The sequence below is a fragment of the Lithobates pipiens genome, unplaced genomic scaffold, assembly GCF_037356315.1.
Source record: "Lithobates pipiens isolate NorthernLeopardFrog02 unplaced genomic scaffold, aLitPip1_a1.2 Scaffold_23, whole genome shotgun sequence".
Taxonomy (NCBI): domain Eukaryota; kingdom Metazoa; phylum Chordata; class Amphibia; order Anura; family Ranidae; genus Lithobates; species Lithobates pipiens.
In genome coordinates this window covers 250563757-250579107 of record NW_027507785.1, presented here as the reverse complement: position 1 = coordinate 250579107, position 15351 = coordinate 250563757, and the positions used below count along the sequence as shown (strand labels likewise).

The 15351-nt window shown below is 41.0% G+C and overlaps 1 protein-coding gene across 2 annotated transcripts in view; it reads left to right on the top strand.

The window, feature by feature from the left end:
* The window catches only part of LOC143928259 (dimethylaniline monooxygenase [N-oxide-forming] 2-like), an 81114-nt gene that overhangs the window by 59050 nt on the left and 6713 nt on the right, over positions 1-15351 (top strand). For both annotated transcript variants that reach the window (XM_077453021.1, XM_077453022.1), the window contains exons 7-8: positions 3468-3820; positions 6214-6286. In XM_077453021.1, the coding sequence (XP_077309147.1) occupies positions 3468-3820; positions 6214-6286 (426 nt within the window). The remainder of the gene's footprint in view (positions 1-3467; positions 3821-6213; positions 6287-15351) is intronic.

Here is a 15351-nt window from a genome sequence, read left to right as displayed (position 1 = left end):
CAGACAAAACAAAAGATATGCATACACATTAGATAATGTAAAAACAATCTGTACAATTTTAAATAAGAACTTTACTGTTAAACTATACAATCACATGTGATGAGGGCTGTCCTTTACAGTAATATTGGGCTCTCTGTGTTTCCCCTTGGTATTACCCCTTTGAACATTTGGCAATGCCTGTTGATCATGCCAATAGAACCATTTACCCTCAATGTGTCATTCAAGCTGCAATTCTCTTCACAACACAATCCCACAATCTACCTCTGTGCCAAACTGTGCTTGCAGTACAGCTCACTTATCAGATTCTCAAGGCCACTTATCTTAATGTCATTAAAGTGGTTGTAAACCCTTACAAACCACTTTGACCTACAGGTAAGCCTAGATTAAGGCTTACCTGCAGGTCCAAGAAATATCTCCTAAACCTATAAATTTAGGTTTATTTACCTGAAGACAGCCACCGCTGTCTACGGCGCATGCGCCGTAGACAGCGCGCGCAGGCGCACTGGGCAAGCCGCAGATCGTGGCGATATGCCGCAAGTGTCGGCTCCTGTGCGCATGCGCAGGATTGACGTCATCGCTGCTCCAGCGAATCACAGCACCGGAGCAGCGAGACCCACCAAGAAGATGGACGCTCAGAACTACAGGGGACAGCGGTGACTTCGCTGGCTCCTGTGTCAGGTAAGTGACACATAATGGGCTACTATGCGATGCATAGTAGTCCATTATGTTTTACCTTTGCAGAGAATCAAAGAGGAAGTAAACCCATCAGGGTTTACTTCCTCTTTAAATGCTTATTTAACACCACTCAAAGCTTTCCCCTATAGTCCTTGTCTCCAGCTTGCATGAACATTCCTCAGCTTAACACCATATGCCATGTATCAAACCCAAGAATATCTTCATAGCATAACATATAAAGCGCTTTATTGAAATACGAAAAGGTAAACAACTTACTTGTGATGAGAAATTCTGATTCACTTGGCAATTTGCTGTATTTTATTTAGAGATTTATCACATTGTAAAATATGTATGAATGGTAAGTTTTCTAGAATTAAGTACCGCAGAGATAGTGAGAAAGTGTATAAAAATGCATGTTGATTTTTTCTAGGGGGTAATATTATCCAGCAGCTTGGGAATTGAAATTTTTGCACAGTTCAGTGTATATTTGTCACGTCAACCCCAATGCAGGTAGTCAGACACTATAGCTGACTACTGTGTTTTTCATCTAAAACAGCCCCCTTTCTTATAAGATAAGCAGGCCTACAGGTAATTGGTTGCCCCCAGGACTTATACACAATGCTTTAGTGCCTGGCTACCATGTCAGTCTCCATATCAAAAAAGAAGAGGTTATTAAAGTTACAAAAATTCTCATACAAAAGAATTATAAATTGGAAGTTATGTAATGTATTGTAATTGTATTGTATTTTTCGGACGAAAACTGTACCGATTAAATGGAAATCATATAATCCGGAATTGTGCAATAAAAACTTTAATGCATGTCCCATCAGATAATTTTTTCACGACCTGTCCTTTATCAGCTCAGTAAAACTGTGTACTAATGATCAGATTGTCGTATGATCGATTCAAAAGCAGTATTTTTCATATGATTATCTGATCTTGTGTACTAGGCTTTACAGTCTGCAGGGACATAGAAAAATTATGTAAATACCCTGGTTAGTCCCTCCCTCCCCTCCAGAATTATCTAGCAGGGTGTGGAAAATCCAGCTTTACCATCTACATTTACCATTAAAAAGGAGATAAATTACATTTCTTTTAAGACAATTACCATGATACCTTGTATTGCAAATACTAATTTATATTTCATAAAGGAAAGAATTATAGGTTTCAGATGGACTTTTTCATACTGATTAACTAGTTAGCACTTTAGTACATTAACCCTTTCACTGCAAGTCCCTCCTCTCCACTTTAAACCTCATGTAGCCAGACCATTCTTGCAAGGTTTCAGTGTTATTTATTTTTAACGTACAGCTTTCAGAGTCTGTAAAAGACTCCCCCACCAAATCATACATTTTCTGAAAGCATAAGACTGGTAGAATTAAAAGCTGATTTTTAGGTCCCATGATAATTATGCAGATGTTTATCAAACAAGGATATTTTCGATAAAAATATACTAAAATAATTATTAGGGCTTACAAACACAGCATAAATGGAAAATCTCTACTAAAGATGAAAGGTAAAACTGTATCGAGTTAATAACAAACATTTTTCATTGTCCCTTTTTAGCAAACTGTGAAACTCAAAGGTATGCTAAATTTCTAAATGAGCAACTTATGCTAAGCATTTGGAGGTTATTATTTTTCACTTACAGCTTTCAAAGTTTGTAAAAGACCCTCCAAACCACGTGTTTTCTGAACGCAGAGAACTGGGGGGTGGGGGGTGGGGGGGGAGGTGCCATTAATTTTGTAGGTCCTGTGATAGTTGTGCACATTTTATCATATTTTTTAATAAAAAATACACTCAAATCATTATTACTGCTCACAAATATAAGATAATTTAAAGTGTGCTTTTTTGCAAATAAGCAATTTTAAGGTTGGCTTCCCACCTATGCATTGTGCTAATGTCCAATCACATTGGTGTGCATTTTGATAAAATTATGCAGCTATACAGTTTATTGCCATGCTTTATTGCAATTCAACCATGAGCTTATAGCAGGTTGGATGCAACTGGCTTAAGGCATACTGTCCTGGCCAACATGTACTGTATGCATATGTCTGTGGCAAAAAAAAAGGATTAAACTACAATTGTACTCTTTTAATTTTAAAGATGTTACCTACTATTCACACTCGGTAAAACATAATTTTTTTCATTGTATTTTGCTTAAAGGGATTGTAAAGTGAATTATTTATTTTTTTATTTAAAATGACAAACATGTTATACTTACCTCCACTGTGCAGCTTGTTTTGCACAGAGTGACCCCGAACCTGCTCTTCTGGGGTCCCTCGGTGACTGTCTCTGCTTCCTCCCGCAGATGCTTCTCACGTTCATGCGAGCTCCCTCGCATGGTGAGAAGCATCTGCGGGCGCGCTCCCGTGATACAGCCAGCGGCTATAGCCGCTGGCTGTATCACACGGCCCCGCCCCCCGGCGCTCCGCGTCAGTGGATGTGATTGACAGCAGCGCAAGCCAATGGCTGCGCTGCTTTCCATCCATCCACTCCAGCCAAACAGCAGCCAGGCTGAACGGTGGAAAGGACGTCGGGGGACGAGCGCAGAACTTTCGAGGGGTGAGGTAAGTAAAACGGGGGGCTGGGGACGCAGGCACTGTCAGATGTGAAAAAACATTTACCTTTACAACCCCTTTAATTTATTTTCAAAACATGATTTTTTAAGTTTAGTTTGGATTTGATGAGATAAATTGTGATTGATCTAAATTATTCTTACATTTCCCAAAAAAGTGTCTTACCTCTTTTGTTTTTTATACTAAGCATGTCTTGGCTCAATTTTTTCATAGTACTCAATTTAAAGAACCTTTGTTTAATGATGAACTACCAAGTCGTATCATCTGCGGATATGTTATAGTGAAACCCAATCTGACGGAGTTCACTGAAACATCTGTGAAGTTCGATGATGGGACCATTGAGGAAAATATTGATGTTGTTGTCTTTGCTACGGGATATCGCTACTCGTTTCCATTCCTCGATGAATCCATTTTAAAGGTTGAAAACCAAATAAATTTGTACAAAAGTGTCTTCCCTAAAAACTTAGAGAAGGCCACACTGGGTGTTGTTGGTCTTATTCAGCCCCTTGGTCCAATTATGGCAACTTCAGAAATGCAAGCTCGGTGGATAACAAGAGTCTTCAAAGGTAAGATTTTATGACTATACTGGAAAAGTAGAAGCTAATAATCGTGCTTGGCCTATGAGCTCACGAAGGAAAGGTTCTAATTTGTAGACAAGCAAAATAAATTCAGGGCCAAATTCGATCTTCTTGACCTGCTTGTAATTCTGAATACTTGCTTATAATTTTGGAGACTTCAAAGCTAGATTGCTTTGGTCCAAAGCTAGCATTTGCATTTGTGTTTATGTCAGGAAAGGTTATTTCAGGTGTTCCTGCTAGTTAAAATACTGCCTTTTCATACCATGTATATATCTATGTCTCGATAAATATTACTATTTTTCCATATCCCCATTGTTTACTGTGCCTTTAAAATCAGACACTGGTCACCTTTTGGGACTCTCCTTTTTTGTATTTCCATAACTATCTACGGATGAGGCAATGTGAGTGATTTTTCTCCACACATATGGGTACCCTTTAATAGTATGGTCTGAGAAATAGATGCACAATTCTGTGCTGTTTCTTTACCTGCCTGGCATGTTAACAAAATTTCATGTTGGCTGACAAACAGTACCTGGTCATCAACAACAATATATTTAGGCACAATAAATTAAAGATTGTTATGTACTTTCCTATCCAAAATATGGGATCTTTTTGCCTGAAAGGCATTGATATTTGGTCAAATAAATAAGCTTACTAAGCAAGGTATAAAGATTAAAAATACCACACTGTCACCATCAGTCTCCTGTGTGGCCTCTGTGCCACTTAGGTGGCCCATGTCTAGTGCACAACATGTGATAATGATGCTCTTCTCCAAGACTCAGGATGTCATCATTTAATTCATGATTTAGGGATCAATGTGAGCCAGAAGATCACACTGTAGTGGTTGGAAAGAGCGTTATTTGGTTATTAGTAAAGTGCTGTAGGTTAGTGAGTTATAAACCAATATTTTCAAAAATTGTTTTAATGTGTTATTCTTATCTTTATAAACTAATTGATAAGCTTATTTATATAAAACTGCGCTTACCCTTTAAGTACCTAATTTCCACCACTAAACCCCACTTTTATAAGTTAGGTTGTCATGCATCCTGATTGGTCCATACCCTTTTTAGTCTATGCTCTAATTTCCTGTTGCAGCATTCAGATTATTGCCATTAGGTTGTGTGTGTTCTATTTCCCTGTAATCATGGGCTGGTTTTACTATGCAGTATTTAGGCTGCCTTCAGGGCATTCTTAGTACTGTTTAATTGCCATGGTTCTGTAACTTTGAATTTGTCTCCTAGCTTGTTTTACTCCTAGTTCTTGTCTTCTCTCAGTTTGTCTATATTCTGTTACCTTCCTAAAGTCTGTCTAGACTCTGTTACCTTCTTAAACCTATCATCTCTGATCCTGCTGAATTGAAATGTTCAGCTTTAGTTGTTCTCTGCAATGGCCATCAGCTGTTCACATTGACAACGCTATGGTTTCTATTGTGCCCTTTCCAAAGAGTGCCCTCTTTTTAAGACCAGATAATCTGGCATTTAAGTGTCTGGAGGCACCCAATGAACAAGGCAAACACATAAGGCACCCTCAAAAGGTGGCTACTTAAGGTGAAGTAGGCCAATGCACAGTGCCTGTTAGTGGGTTGTCATGTATTGTGTTGTGTTGCAATGCAAGAACAATGGCATGGTGCACTTAGGTGCAATTCAGAATGAATGGCCATGCATCACACCCTATAACATGTACCATATGAAAATGCAGGACAGTGGTGTAAATAAACCCAAACAGATATTTTTTTCTATATTATCTCAGTGAAACATAGCATGGAAAATTCAATGTTTGCTTACATTAGACATTTTTGGTTCATTTTGTTCTGAATAATATTCAGACAACTTTTTTGTTATTTCGAGATTCGGATATATCCATAATCCCGAATTACAATATAAACTCATTTTACTGAACTCCGAATGAAATTAAATTTGTCTGAATTTCGGAAATTCGGACTGAAATTTGAATGAAATTTTACATTGAACTCCAGTCAAATTCTAACTGTACACATATTGCTGAAATCAAAGACTGTGTATGTTATTAGTACCGTTTTGAAATAATGCTGTTTTAGTTAAGCCAATGATCATTTAAAAAGTCATTGTAATCATTTAATGAAGATTTTTCTTTTGTTTGTTCACTTTGCCACATTCAAATTGGAAAAAACCTAAAGAATTCAATTCGACCGATTCCAAATTTATTGATTTGAATGTTTCTAATGGAAGAAAATTTATGAATTCAAAGAATTCCAAATACGAATTGAACAAATCAACCAAATTTTACTAAACTAAATAACTAGATCGAACTAGAACGAATTCCTAATAAAGCACATTTTTTCATCATGCACATGTCTAGCTTATATTCAAAAGTTTTACGTTGTTAATGTTAATTCTTTTTAGGTTTGTGCAAATTTCCATCACAAGATGAAATCCAGAAGGACATTGAACTGAAACAGAAAATCTTATTAACAAGGTATGCCTTCATACTTTCTGGATTCAATGTTAATTTGAATCTGAACTGCAGCTTAAAAAAAAAAAAATAGGCAAATAATATAAAAAAAATAATCTTTCACTGAGTATGGTCATAAGGTAATACTGGCCATCATAAATCAGCTGTCCCCTGCAGTAATTCCTTCCACCACTAGATGTTCTTAGTATTTTGGGCTGAATGATGGCCAGCTTCATTCAATCCACTTCCTCTGAGCCCAGACTGTCATGGACCCGTCCCCTGGAGAAAGATCATCACACAGCCTGGCTAAGAAAAATATTGCATTGAACGAGACCCACCAGTCACTACGTGAGTGCTATTCAGTGCACTGCTAAGACTGTCCTCCACCACCTCAGGAGGAAAAAGGAGGACTGGCTAACTAACCCTTGGATAAAAGGCATGTGAGGGGCTTGATAGAGGGGGATGTTATGTTAACTAGCTTAAGTGTATATATGAGTGCACTCCAATCCGTGTAAGAGTATTTACATATACACTGCTAGATCTGAGGATTCTTAGACAAAAAAAGTACAGTAATTACATTTGCAGTATACATTTATTGATAGGGTTATATAATATTTACAAATAGCACACTAAATAGGATTTACAACATAATGTAAGGTATAAGTATATTGTGTTACATGATATTTACATTTACACAAAAAAACATATTTTCAATACAATGTAAAGTACAAGGAAGGAGTTTAAGTGGATCTAAAGTCAGAAAGTTTTTATCGTAATGCATTCTGTGCATTACAATAAAAACCTTCTGCGTGTAGAAGCCCCCTAATACTTACCAGAGCCCATCTCGATCCAGTGATCTTGCATGAGAGACTCAGCTGACAGGAACTCTCCCTCCTCATTGACCGAGACAATAGCGGGGCACCATTGGCTCCTTCTGCTGTCACAGTTAGCGAGCCAATGAGGAAAGAGAGTGGGCAAGGCCGAACTGCGGTTCCATGTCTGAATGGACACACGGAGCAGCGGCTTGGCTCGGGTGCCCCCATAGCAAGCTGTTTGCCATGGGGGAACTCGACAGGAGGGAGGGGCCAGCGAGTTGAACGAAAAAAAAACTGTCAGCTCAGGTCGGAGCTGCTGAGGCACAGCCCCCCCGCCAGAACACTTTAGTCAGTGCTTTCAGCTATTTGCCGAGAGCATTGATTGGTAACCAGTTGGCTGCTGGTTTTCTAGGATGCTTGTCCGACAGAAGCCATTCTTCTGTCAGACCAGCTGCCATACACGCGGGCCACATGTTGGTCGGTTTTTATTGAAACGGCCTATGTCATCTGGCATTCGGCCCTTGTGTATGGGACTTAAGTTTAACTTGTAAACAATTCATTATATCTCCTTCTCCTTTCTGTACAGTGGCTAGTATAATGCATCCTACTTGTTCACTAAACCTAGAAAATGTATATTTGGCCCAGCCTGATTGGGGGTTTCAAATAAAACTGCTGTTTACAATCCATGTGAGATAAGATAAGGAAAAATAATGGCAAGGTCTTTGAGGTAGAAATATTCACAGTAACACCAATTGGGAAGCTGGGAGTAAGGATGGGCCGAACGGACCCTGTTCGATTCGCACCAGATCTTTCAAACACCCAAAAAGTTCGGACCCAAAATGACGAACCCCATTAAAGTCAATGGGACCCGAACGCCAAAAATCAAAAGTGCCCATTTTGAAGGCTTATATGCAAGTAATTGGGCATACAATGGTTATAGGGGTCCTGCCCTGGGGGACATGTATCAATAAACAAAAAAGTTTGTGAAAAACGTAATTTTTAAATAAGAAATTATTTTCTGATTTTTAAAGTAAAAGCCTAAAAATGAAAAATTCCTTCCAATTTAGTGCCTGGGGGTCCCCTTAGTCTACCTGTAAAGTGGCAGATCTGTACCATGTCTACAATCTGCTGCAGCAATAATTGCATTTATCAAGTCAAAAAAATGAAATTTTCCCTGCAAGCTAACTTCATTTTGCTCAGCAACAGCTGGGGAACCAGTGTGTATGATGAGACCACAATGTAGTGCACTGGGAACAAGGTTATATATTTTTGGATACATTCTGGCATCACTTTGACTTTGTATAGAAGTAATGGGTGCGTAAAAATTGGTCTTTGGGTGTCGGTGGTGCCTTCCCACTATAACTCTTGAATTGGCCTTGCTGTAAAAAATTGCAATGATATGCACCTGTCAAACAGGTGCAGAAAAAATACTCTTTGGGTGTCAGGGGCACCTTCCCACCATAACCCTATAGAGGTGCTCTTGATGAAGGCAAAAAAATTGCAATGATATGCATCTGGTTGGTGTTTTTGCCACGTTTGATGTGTCTGAGACACAGTTTGCAGATAGCAACAGTGCGATCTGCTGCAGATGTGCTAAAAAAAGGCCCAGACAGCTGAGCTTTGGGGAGTGGGCTAGGAGATAACAGCTGCAGAATGTGATGGAATAGGGTGGCTGCTCTCTAACCTTTCTTGATGTCGGCCTCTTTACCTTCAATTTCCTCCTCTTCTCTATCTGGCACCCAAGTCGCATCAGTGATCTCATCATCATCATCATCTCCTCCATCTTCATCATTTCCATTGGAGACAACATGGCAATACGATGCGGCTTGGGGAACATGCATGCCAATTTGTCTACTAGTGTTCCTCCCTCTCTCTAGGCTCATGTTCCTGTCATCCTAAGCCTCAGAACTAACATCTGAATCCAGTAATGGCTGGGCATCATCAAGGAGCAAGTGGTTGATGCTGTGGTCAAATAACTCCTCAATGTCTGATGTTGGGGTTTTGGCAGGAATAGATGTGGAGAAGGAGGCAGGTTTATCCACTCTGCCAACTGCAGGGGACTGCACACTTGTCTCTGCTTGCGTGACAGAGGATGAGGAGAATGAAGAAGGTTTAGTCCACCACCTCCTCTGAATTCTGTGACTGGATAGCACAGGCAAACTCACTAAACACCACTTTGCCTATGGACACATTTGTTGCTGGCCCCCTTACAGTGCCAAGGGAACATCTGCCTCTCCTTGTTGTCCTCTCATACATTATTGGGAGGGAGGGGGAGGTGCTTGCCCATCCCTAGCTGGGAGTAGTATAATGGACAAAAACACACTCAATGATTTAAATATATACCCAAATATCAGAATACCTATTTAATATATTACACAAGCAAAATGTTATATGGTAATAGGTTAAAATAACTTTAGCTTTAATAAAGATTACCAGACTTTCTGGTTGGAAGCTGAACAGTGTGAACCTTGAGTGGAGAGTGTGAACAAGTTTTGCTTTTGACTGCTGGTGATTTCTGTGTTGCAGTTTTAGATTCTTTTTGGGGTTTTTCCTTGCAGCTTTTTTAACACCTTTTCTGTCACTTTTTAAACAGCCAGTTTTTTTTTTTTTTCCTTCCTTCGGCCTACTAATTAAGGGGAGTGGTTAATTGGTCAAAGTTGCTTGAGGCCTATATAACTTTCTGTAGAACTCATTTTGAGCCCGCTCATCTTTGAGCTTGCCACCTTTTTGCTTGCTGGAACTTAGACCAAGTGGAACTGGACTAAGTGGTGAGTTAAAAACCAGAGTTGGAAGCAGGAGGTTATAACAGGAGTCATCAAGTAAGTAGCATCTGAAATATCCTGTTAGTAATATTATTGAAACCGTAGGGGTGGCCTTAGACACTGACAAGCCCTGCAAGTGTCAGATTGCATGGGAGATTGAGCAGAACAGTCATAACCAGTTAACATTAAAAAAACTGACTGTGTCTTGTGAAGAAAGACCTCCAAGGTAGTATTCTCAGGAATACTACCGGTACCTCGAGCCGCACCAGAAAGGCAGAGGGAGATTAGGGAAGTAAACAAGTGGATTAAGGAACTGGTGTAGTAAAGAGGGGTTTGGGATCCTGGAGAACTGGGCCGACTTCTCAGTCGGTCACCAGTTCTATAGAAGGGAAGGACAGCACCTAAATTAGGAGGGTGCAGATCTGCTAGGAGTGAAGATGGCCAAAAAATTAGAGGGGTTTTTAAACTAGGTGACTGGGGGGAGGGTCCAGAGATAGAGATAGTCAGCAATGAACATATTCCAGGGGGTAGTATTGGGGGCATTAATAGTGGGTTGACTAAAGCACATAAACCCAAGGTATGTATAGTAACAAGTCATATTTGCAATCTCGGAAAACCCAATAAGAGGACAGTATGTGAGCGATCTAAATTATGTGGCATATTCACCAATGTCAGGAGCCTGGTGGATAAGATGGGTGAACTAGAGATACGGTTGAACGAGGAGGATTTAGATTTTGTGGGAATTTCAAAGACCTAGTTCAACAGCTCTCATGATTGGCTGACAACCATTCAAGAGTATTTCCTTTATCACAGGGATCAAGAGGGTAATAAAGGGGGGGGGGGGGGGGTATGACTATATATCAAGAATAATGCACAAGTGAATGTGAGCGATGACATCAATAAGGGAGCTAGGGAGGAGGTGGATTTCTTATGGGTAGAGCTCCAAAGGAATGAAGCTAAGGGGAAAATAATACTGGGAGTATGCTATAGGCCCCCTTACCTGAGGGAGAAGGGGGAGATGGACCTTCTATCACAATTTGGATTAGCAGCAAGGATGGGAAGTGTTATCATAATGAGGGATTTTAATTATCCAGACATAGACTGGGCGGAGGGAACCACACATTTGTCTAAGCCTTTGTACACTCGGTCGGACATTCTGACAACCAAATCCGTTGGATTTTGTCCGACGGATTTTGTCTGAAACTGTTGCATACACACGGTCAGACAAAGTTGTCGGAAAATCCGATTGTACATAACGTGATGACGTTATTTCGTTACGACGGCACTACGTTCAGGCTAGTAGCCAATAGCTTTGGTCTAGGAATTTGATCTGAGCATGCATGGCACTTTGTCCGTCGGAGTAGGCTACACATGATCGGAGTATGTCCGATCGGAGCATGTTGTCGGAAAATTTTATAGACAAGTTGGAAAACTTGGTCCGTCGGATATTCCGACGGAAACAGTCCGATGGAGACCACACACAGTCGGATTATCCGACAATATGGTCCGATCGGACACATTCCGTCGGAATCTCCGACCGCGTGTACAAGGGCTTAGGCGTGCCAGTTAACTAGCTAAATGGACAGTTCCTAACACGACAATTTCATGGGTCAGATGGTAGACGCACCAACTAGAAACAAGGAGATACTAGATCCACTGATTACCAACCATACAGACCTGATAACGGATGTGGAAATGTGGGGCAATTTAGGAAACAGCGATCACAGGTCAATTGGCTTCAGTATAAATCACACAAATAGAAAACACAAGGGGAACACAAAGGCATGAAATTCAAAAGAGCAATCTTCCCTAAACTATAAATCTTGCTACAAGATATAAATTGGAATAAAATCTTAGAAACAAAGAACCCAGAGGAGAGATGGGTTTGCTTTAAGAGCATATTAAATAAGGGAATTAGTCAGTGCATCCCATTGGGAAGTAAATTTAAAAGAGCAATCAAAAGTCCTGGATGGCTTAACTTCAATGTAAAAATGCATATAAAATACAGAAGGAGACCTTCAAAAAATACAAGGCTGAGACATCATCATCAGCATTCAGACTTTACAAAGAATGCAAAAAGATATGTAAGGGTGTAATTAAGACAGCTAAGATAGAACACGAAAGACACATAGCGGAGTAGAGCAAAAAAAATCCCAAGGAATTCTTTAAGTATATAAACAGTAAAAAAGGGAGGACAGACCATACTGGCCACATAAAGAATGAGGAAAGACATTTGGTTACAAAGGATGAGGAGATGGCGAAGGTATTGAATTCTCCTCAGTCTTTACGAAGGAATCTGGGGTTTTCACTAACCAAAACTGCAGTGTTTGTCCTCATGACACATCACAGGAAGCATCGTCATGGCTAACAGAGGACAGAATTAGAAGTAGACTTGGGAAACTTAATATTAATAAATCATCAAGACCAGATGGTTTGCCCCCGAGGGTACTTAGGGACCTCAGTCAATTGCCAGACCATTGTTCCTAATTTTTACTGACAGTCTACTGACTGGAATGGTACCAACTGATTGGAGAAAAGCCAATGCAGCACCAATATTTAAAAAAGGCCAACATACATTTCTGGGAACTACAGACCAGTTAGCCTAACATCAATAATATGCAAGCTCTTGGAGGAGATGATAAGGCACTATATACACAATTTTTGTAATGAAAACTGTATCATTAGCAGTAATCAGCTTGGATTCATGAAGAATCGTTCTTGCCAAACCAATCTATTAACCTTCTATGAGGAGGGGAACTGCCATCTAGATAAATGAAGGCCCGTAGACGTGGTGTATCTGGATTTTGCAAAAGCATTTGGCACAGTTCCCCATAAACATTTACTGTACAAAGTGAGATCCGTTGGCATGAACAATAGGGTGAGTACATGGATTGAAAACTGACTATAAGGGCGAGTTCAGAGGGTGCTAATAAATAGGGAATACTTGGAATGAGTAGGGGTGGCAAGAGGGTCCCCCAGGGTTCTGTGCTGGGACCAATCCTGTTTAATTTGTTCATAAAAGACCTGGAGGATGGGGTAAACAGTTCAATCTCTGTATTTGTGAATGACGCTAAGCAGGGCAATAACGTCTCTGTAGGATGTGGAAACCTTGGAAGCAGATCTGAACAAATGAATGGTGTGGGCAACTACATGGCAAATGAGGTTTAACCACTTGAGGACCGCCGTATTGCCATTGTACGTCAGCACAATGGCACAGGCAGGCACAATCACGTACATCTACGTGATTGCCTTCCAGCGGGTGGGGGGTCCGATCGGACCCCCTCCCGCTGTTTACGGCGGTTCGATTCGGTCCAGGAGCGCTCCGTGATGAGGGGATGGCCGTTGGTTTTCGGCCACCCCCTCTGGATCGCTCCTGGCCAATGAGAAGCTTCCTCCCCTGTGTATTGTTTACACAGGAAGGAGGAAGTGATGTCATTCTCCTCGGGGCGGTCTTTTTGACCGGACTACGAGGAGAAGAGTAAAAGTAAGTGTGCACCAACACTACACTGACATGTAGGTACACACAGGCACACAAACCCCCCCCGATCCCCCCCCCCCGATCGCCCCCCGATCCCCCCCCCCGCCCCCCCTCCCCCCCCAGTCACAGTGTCACTGATTGCATTGATCATTTCTTTACTGATCAATGCATTCAGTGTCAGTTGTGACAGTAAAAACTGTCAGGACAGTTAGTGTTAAGTCCAGGGTAGCCCCCTATCACCCCCCAATAAAGATTTAACCCCCTGATTGCCCCTAGAGTTAACCCTTTCACCCCCTTTTGCCAGTGTCACTAAGCGATCATTTTTCTGATCGCTGCATGTGTCGCTAGTGTCGCTAGGTAGCTAGTTATTTTTTTAGGTTCACCGCCAGGTTTTTATATCGCTAGGTACCCCGATATACTACCCAATAATGTTTTTAACCCCCTGATTGCCGCTAGTTAACCCTTTCACCCCCTTTTGCCAGTGTCACTAAGCGATCGTTTTTCTGATCGCTGCATTAGTGTCGCTACAGTCGCTAGGTAGCTAGTTATTTTTTTAGGTTCACCGCCAGGTTTTTATAGCGCTAGGTACCCCGATATACTACCCAATAATGTTTTTAACCCCCTGATTGCCGCTAGTTAACCCTTTCACCCCCTTTTGCCAGTGTCACTAAGCGATCATTTTTCTGATCGCTGCATGTGTCGCTAGGTAGCTAGTTATTTTTTTAGGTTCACCGCCAGGTTTTTATATCGCTAGGTACCCCGATATACTACCCAATAATGGTTTTAACCCCCTGATTGCCGCTAGTTAACCCTTTCACCCCCTTTTGCCAGTGTCACTAAGCGATCGTTTTTCTGATCGCTGCATTAGTGTCGCTACAGTCGCTAGGTAGCTAGTTATTTTTTTAGGTTCACCGCCAGGTTTTTATAGCGCTAGGTACCCCGATATACTACCCAATAATGGTTTTAACCCCCTGATTTCCGCTAGTTAACCCTTTCACCCCCTTTTGCCAGTGTCACTAAGCGATAATTTTTCTGAACGCTGCATCAGTGTCGCTAGTGTCGCTAGGTAGCTAGTTATTTTTTTAGGTTCACCGCCAGGTTTTTATAGCGCTAGGTACCCCGATATACTACCCAATAATGGTTTTAACCCCCTGATTGCTGCTAGTTAACCCTTTCACCCCCTTTCACCAGCGATCACAGTATAAGTGTCACTGGTGACGCTGGTTAGCCAGTTAGTTATTTAGGTTCCCCGTCAGGTTTTTATATAGCGCCAGGGACCCCCATATACTACCTAATAAAAATTTGAACCCCCTGATTGCCCCTAGTTAACCCTTTCACCACTGATCACCGTATAAGTGTTACGGGTGACTCTGGTTAGTTTGTTTTTTATAGCATTTTATATTCAAATCCGGAAGGCAGTGCTTGGTTTTCGGGGTCCCGTACGTGGCTAGGCTCCCAAAAAGTCCCCCACATGTGGTATCCCCGTACTCGGGAGAAGCAGCAGAATTTATTTTGGGGTGTAATTTGACTTCTGCCCATAGCATGTGTGAGCAATATATCATTTAGTGACAACTTTGTGCAAAAAAAAAAAGTTTGTAATATTCCCGCAACTTTTGGCAAAATATAAAATATTCCATGGACTCAACATGCCTCTCAGTAAATAACTTGGGGTGTCTACTTTCCAAAATGGGGTCATTTGGGGGGGTTTTGTGCTATTTTGGCATTTTATGGCCTTCGAAACTGTGATAGGTAGTGAGGAGTTAAATCAAAAATTTGCACCCTTAGAAATCCTGAAGGTGGTGATTGGTTTTCGGGGTGCCGTGCGCGACTAGACTCCCAAAAAGTCCCACACATGTGGTATCCCCGTACTCGGGAGAAGCAGCAGAATGTATTTTGGGGTGTCATTTCACATATGCCCATAGCATGTGTGAGCAATATATCATTTAGTGACAACTTGGTGCAAAAAAAAAAAAGTTTGTAATATTCCCGCAACTTGTGGCAAAATATAAAATATTCCATGGACTCAACATGCCT